Below are 7,085 nucleotides of genomic sequence, written 5' to 3' on the forward strand. Positions count from 1 at the left end.
GCAGATGACATTTTGCTCTTTCTTTCATCCCCACTGACCTCCTTCCCCAGTCTGATGCCGGTTCTAGAACAGTTCAAAACTATAGCAAACCTGAAAATTAACTATTCAATGTCCTTCGCACTAAATATTTCTTTACCTCCTAAGCTAGTACATCTCTGCCAGTCGAACTTCCCTTTCTGTTGGAAAACGGATGCTATCACCTACTTAAGTATCCAGCTTCCGGGTAGGTTGAAAGACCTCTATGAAAAAAATTTCCTATCAGAACTTAAAAAACATACAACGTGACCTCCACAAATGGGAGGCACCCACTGTCTCCTGGTTTGGTAGGGCCGCAATCCTTAAGATGACGGTGCTCCCCCAGATAATATACAAAATGCAGACCATACCAATCCACCTACCACCTTCTTTTTTTGCATCCTACAGCAGGATGTGCAGGGCTTTTCTTTGGGGAGCCAAGGCAGCCCGTATTTGGTGGGCGATGCTGGTCCAACCTAAATCTGGGGGTGGCATAGATTTGCTGGATCTCCAGAGGTATTACTGGGCTGTTCACCTAGCTAGGGTGGTTGAATGGAGATTACATTTACGATGTAAGGGGCTGGGTGTTGCTCGAATAATTGATCTCGGAAGCGGAGCTTCGTTTAATCCCCTGTTTCTCCAAAAAAATACAGAACACCTCTTATACACACGCACGCGCTTATTGGGGTGACACTTCAGGCATTTGACAGGGCCTGCAAAATACACGTAATGTCAGATAAAGATGGCCCCTATCAAGTGTAATCCTGATTTTCCCCCAGGAATGGCCAAGGCTTTCCTATCACTAGAGTGGCCATATGCAGAAATGCAGGCTAAACACTTCTACTCGAGGGGTAGGTTCCTCAAGCAAGGAGAACTCGCCGCATTGTCCAACACTAAATCTTTCCCTTTTTGGGCCTATATACAACTCAAACACTATTTGGACAATGCGGCGAGCAGAGGAAGCTTCACGAGGCCTCCTACTATTTTTGAGTCACTGTGCTCTAGCTTGTCTCCCCAGAATCATGTGATCTCAGTGCTCTATGCTTCCATGTTCAAAGAACCATATGCTTCTTTGTGCTCGGAGCATATGTTCTGGGAGACGGAGCTGAACATGATGATTGAGGACACCAGTTGGGACCGCCTTCATCTATACATTCATAAAGGCTCTCTAAATGTTCACACGCAAGAAAATGGGTATAGTAATTAAAACGAGATGGTATAAGACCCCGGAATTGCTTCACAAATTTATGCCGACAGTCCCAGATCGATGCTGGAGATGCGAGCAAGAGCTGGGCACTTTTCTCCATATATAATGGAAATGCCCAATGATCCAGCCTTACTGGCAAAAGGTACACCACGTTACGACTGTGATTTCCTCTCTTCAGTTGGAGTTCTCACCAGCACAGTACCTCCTTCACCTTTCCAAAATATCATCAAAAAGATATTACAAGTCATTGGCTATGCATATGATCAATGCAGCCAGGCTTTGCCTGCCGGTTCATTGGCGGTCTAAATCTCCCCCTTCAATGAAAGAATGGGCATCACGCATTAACCATATATCAACGATGGAGGAGCTGATACACATCACTCAAGAATCTCCCATTTTACAGCTACCTGGGCTAAGTGGTTTGAATATCGAACTTCTCAGCAATATCAGGAACTGGTACAAGACAATACTTAACTTATGACCTTCTACTCGTGATACATCTTGATGATACAACCCAAAAGCGATCTGGATTGGGGGTCTCGAGTGGCGTGTTCGGTGGTGGGTGGAGAGGGTAGCTGGTGGTTTTCCACCCCCTCTCTTAACAGGCCCTCATATTCATTCCTCCTTTTTCCTTTCCCCTTTTTTCTTTTCTCCTCTATTCTTTCTTTTCTTTCCCCTTTCTATGTACTGTAACAGATGGGGGACATGAGGTAGGGGGTGGACTTAGTGGTCTGTTCACCTTCCCATCCCACCCATAACACGTGCGATATACAGAACTTAAGTTGGGGTAACCTGGAAGAATCTGTCTCCTTCGTTGCTCTGATGTGGCTATAGATAAGAGAGATACCAAACCCAGCAATGGATATGCATTCACATCCTCTAGAAGAATATATGACTGTATAGGTCAGGCACTTAGGATGCATTTAATATAGGAGTTATGATTAAGGGTTCTATTATTAGTATACAGATGTGTATTTTATTTTTGTTTAAACCCAGTCTTGTTTTGTAGATATCTCTTTAAAGATGTCCCCTGTATTACCTGTTTATAAATTTCTAATAAAATCTTTATGAAAAAAAAAAAACTATGTAAAGCAGGGGTGTCTATCTCAATTCATTGGGGGGCCGCATCAGCAATATGGTTGTCCTCAAGGGGCCAGTTGTACATCTAAGACTGCATCTACTCTTTATCATATTAATTGCCTCTGCATTTAAAGTGGTGTTCCGGCCGAAATTATATTTTTAAATAAAAATACCCCTATAATACACAAGCTTAATGTATTCTAGTAAAGTTAGTCTGTAAACTAAGGTCTATTTTGTTAGTTTATAGCAGTAGTTTGTTATTTTATAAACTTACAGCTGGCCTTGGTCATCTTAAGTGTGGGCATCTGAAGCCAGACTGTATTTCTTCCTGGATCTCATCCTTGCAGATCTCGCACATGCTCAGTGCAGCACAAGCAGTGTAATAGGTTTCAGGTCAGGTTTCTATAGCAATGGCAGTGTCCGAGGAAGTTGCCGCCCCTTCCTAGAAGTCATTGCAAACAGGAAATGATGCGATGGGCCACGGCCAGGGAGGAGGAAGTGAAAAATGAATACAGCAGATATACAGTAGGTGCTGAGAAAAAAATTTAGAAATATCCAATTCGTTTACAGTGCACAGTTTAGTGAGGGATGCTGAAGAGTTGTAAAAGTGGGTGGAACTCCACTTTAATTATAACTTTTTTACTTTAAGTAATAATTCGCTCAGAGTTCAGGGGGTGTGATGTGTACAGAGTGGGCAAGGTTCAGGAGCTGTGCTACGTACAGAATGCAGAGTTAGAGTGCACTGCGTCCAGAGTGCAGGGTTCAGGAGTTGCACTGCGTCCAGAGTGCAGGGTTCAGGAGTTGCACTGCGGACAGAGTGCAGGGTTCAGGAGTTGCGCTGCGGACAGAGTGCAGGGTTCAGGAGTTGCGCTGCGGACAGAGTGCAGGGTTCAGGAGTTGCGCTGCGGACAGAGTGCAGGGTTCAGGAGTTGCGCTGCGGACAGAGTGCAGGGTTCAGGAGTTGCGCTGCGGACAGAGTGCAGGATTCAGGAGTTGCGCTACGTACAGAGTGCAGAGTTCAAAAGTGCCCTGTGTACAGAGTGCAGGGTTCATGGGTGAGCTACATGCAGGGTTTGGGGGGGGGGGGTTCAGCTCACCCCACCAACTGACACCCCTCCACTACCAGATCCCCCAACTACAGCCCTGCCACTCACAGACCCCCCCCCCCCCCCCCCCACTGACAAATCGCCACCCCCCAGCTAACACCCACCCAACTACTGTCCACCCACTACCAGACCACCAACCCCTGAGAAATCTTGGGGGTAAGCACTCAAATTTTGGCATTCAATTGGTTCATCCAGCCTGTGTTTCCGGCTGCAGCATCTCCGCGCTCGGCTTGTATAGCCTGGAACCAGTGCATGCGCAGTAGCAGGAGCCGGGACTCGTCGAGACCATAGCTGTTCCTGTGTTTACAAGTGATGGCAGGAAGAGCGGGTAAGATTCAGGAGGTGGCGGCCTTCGGCCGCTGCGGCCACATGACAAGGCTCGGCAGGACGTATTCTGCCTGAAGTTCAGCTTTAACTCATAACAAACTACTTTCCTGTAGTCCTTGAATATGGAAAGAATGGCGTGTGTGCTGTACTTAAAGTGGTGTTCCGGCCAAAATTATACTTTTTAAATAAAAATACTCATATAATACACAAGCTTAATGTATTCTAGTAAAGTTAGTCTGTAAACTAAGGTCTGTTTTGTTCGTTTATAGCAGTAGTTTGTTATTTTATAAACTTACAGCAGGCCGTGGCCATCTTAAGTGTGGGCATCTGAAGCCAGACTGTATTTCTTCCTGGATCTCATCCTTGCAGATCTCGCACATGCTGAGTGCAGCACAAGCAGTGTAATAGGTTTCAGGTCAGGGTTTCCATAGCAACGGCAGTGTCAGAGGAAGTTGCCGCCCCTTCCCAAAAGGCATTGCAAACAGGAAATGATGCGATGAGCCACGGCTAGGGAGGAGGAAGTGAAAAACGAATACAGCATATATACAGTAGGTGCTGAGAAAAAAAATTTAAAAATATCCAATTCGTTTGCAGTGCACAGTTTAGTGAGGGATGCTGAAGAGTTGTAAAAGTGGGTGGAACTCCACTTTAAGATCTGCATTATGTACAATTGATGTCTAATTGCAGCATGACGGCAGATTTTTTTTTCTGCAGTAAGCATAACTTTGTCTATTTCAGAGCGTGCATGTCATGTGTTGCCTACCGGTGAATTCCCAAATGCATTGTGTGGAATTCATGTAGTTATAGGTAAAAGTCTTTCATGTAATATGAACTGATAGAATAACATATGCCCCTGTCAGGTACTAAAATCTAAATTTTTGGACTTCAAAACTGTATTTCCATAGGATACATAGGTGTTCCATTTTGTATCCTTAGTGTTTTCCCATGACAATATTTCTTTGCTTCCTTTCAAATGAAATTACAAATGATTGAAACATTGAAATGTGACCTGCTTATTCTAGTTGTGGCGCTCTAAGCAAAGAAGGGGAATGTGTAAAATCTCACTGATACTCAAGAATGGGGTTTTGGCTGAAAATATCACCATCCAGTAGTGTATAGCATACTTAAAAAAAAAAAATATATATATATCACTGCACTCCCAATCCAGTCTTTGTGGTTAACATGTGTAAGATGGCCTCAGCCTTGCACCATTCCACAACCTGCGCCCTCTGACATGTTTCGCCCCACCCATCGGGGCTTATCCATAGAGGCTCCCTGATGGCTCAATTTATCTTGTCCTCCACTAAAGGCAAATGCCCCTAGATACTGACGTGGGCTCGGTGGTTGGAACTGACACAAGATTTGTAGAAATTAGCAGCTGCAACAGAGACATCACTACAAAGCTTATTTAAAGTGAAAATATGAGAACCCCCCATCTCTACAGATCAGTCTAGAGAGAACTTTTTTTTCTTAATAACATTAAGCCTGTTGGGATTTGACATCCACTATGTTCTGGGGGTTACATGCAAGTACTCCTTCATCAGGGTAAATTGTAATAAAAAACAACTTTATTACATTTTAGCCCTGATGAAGGAGAATTGCATGTAACCCCTGAAACGTGTTGGCAATAAAGATTGTACGCTCTAACTAGCAGGGCCCTCTGATTACTCCTATATTGAATTGTATTATAACTATACTGTTTGCCCTAATGTAAAGCGATGCTCCATCAGGCATTTAGGCAGATACTACATTAGCAACCATCTAATCCACTAGGCTTGAAGTCCTGCATTTCACTACCTTGACACTACAAAGCTGACATTTTTCTTTAGCTGAACTTACACCTGGGGTTTGGTATTTTGTAAGAATGCGGTTTTTATAATTTCCCACTTTTCTGTCTGCAAGACATGGCAGGATAACTTACTGTTGTGTTTTTGTTTTTTTTTTTTAATTTGTAGGCCATGAAGAGACGTTAACTTTGCATTCAGAAGCTGTGAAACCAGAAATGTCTCCAGCTCCGGCTCTACTGTGGACGGGCTCCTCATCCCTGCCCAGAAGACCCCAACCCGTTTCTCCCCTGGTTCACTCCCCTTCTGCTGTAATGCCAGAGGCTTCCACAATCCCTGTCGCCTTTTCTCCAAAACTAGAGAGGGGGGAAACTCCTCCATCAGCCACTGGTGCCTCCCCATCTCCACAGCCATACAGAGAGCAGCAACAGCTGGAGCTGCAAAGACAGCAGTTGCTTGCGCATCGCCGCACACATCGTGTGATGGAGGTCCAGGTGCGGCAACAACGCCGCCACTATATGGCTGTGGAGAGGGCCCTAAATGCACTGGTGCAGCAACAGCGTACTTTGACACAAGAAATGGCAGGCATCCATTCAGTGCTCAGGCAGGCAGTCACCATAATGGGTGAGAGCCGTCTCCACGTTGAACCTGGGGAAAGACGACAGGCGGAGCAGGTGCATGCCTCCAATCCCGCTTCCACTGCACAGACCCAGCAAGAGCGAGCAAGAGGAGAAAATGGCAGCCATCCCTGCTGATGGATCACTTTTTATCCTGATATTGTAAATAATTATTTTTTATTTAGTTGTATAGAGAGGGAGGGATGAATATAGAGATTTAATATTTATTGGATTGTTCATAGCCAAACCAGTATTATGTGTCTTTTTGAAAAAAAAAAAACATTTCTTTTTTTTTTAAATCAACAAGACCATCTTTATTGTGGTCTGTAATTTAAAATAAATTTTTTGTTTAAAAATCAACTGCTTATTTTTTGTTTTTTTCCAACTCCTCCAAGTATCAAGGTCTATGCCTTTTGTGACTAATTCAGACAGGTTTTTTATCTTGTATCTTCTGGCACAAAATGCAACTCCATGTCAGGTAACATTTTGGCCAGCAGTTAATGAACATTTAGAGATTTCAGTGTTAAAATGATTTGAAACCTATAGCTACAAAGAGATTGTTGAAGCAGTGTTGTTATTATAAGAGTTTCGTTGGACCCCTTTCAAGATCTTTTTGGCTGATAAACCATGCTGGCATGTAAAGGTTACTAAAAATATTTTCCCAAGGTGTATAGCATAGTAATGACTTGATTTAGTGACTACTGGAGAAAAACATTCAGATATTGTGTCTTCAGTAACAGGGTATTGTTAATAATTATTTGGTTTACAAAAATCCACTACATATCCATATGTGCATTTATTACTTGCACCAGGATGGAACGTAAAGTGATACTAAACACACACTGTTTAATCTACAATATTTCTTCCCTTTTTGTATGTGGAAGATGGTACTGTAATAATTTTAATAAAAAAAAAATAAATCCAAGTACCTTCTTTCCAAATTGATATA

At 43.3% G+C, this 7,085-nt stretch overlaps 1 protein-coding gene across 2 annotated transcripts in view; it reads left to right on the top strand.

Annotated features, from left to right (window-relative positions):
• LOC141104519 (uncharacterized) overlaps positions 1-6,414 on the top strand; it is a 30,410-nt gene extending 23,996 nt beyond the window's left edge. Inside the window, exon 10 of one of the 2 annotated variants that reach the window (XM_073594107.1) lies at positions 5,691-6,414. In XM_073594107.1, the coding sequence (XP_073450208.1) occupies positions 5,691-6,274 (584 nt within the window). In that variant the 3' untranslated portion in view covers positions 6,275-6,414. The remainder of the gene's footprint in view (positions 1-5,690) is intronic. The other variant, XM_073594106.1, reaches the window with a different exon arrangement.
• The last annotated feature ends 671 nt before the right edge of the window (positions 6,415-7,085 follow it).

The sequence above is a fragment of the Aquarana catesbeiana genome, linkage group LG08 (genome assembly GCF_042186555.1).
Source record: "Aquarana catesbeiana isolate 2022-GZ linkage group LG08, ASM4218655v1, whole genome shotgun sequence".
Classification (NCBI taxonomy): domain Eukaryota; kingdom Metazoa; phylum Chordata; class Amphibia; order Anura; family Ranidae; genus Aquarana; species Aquarana catesbeiana.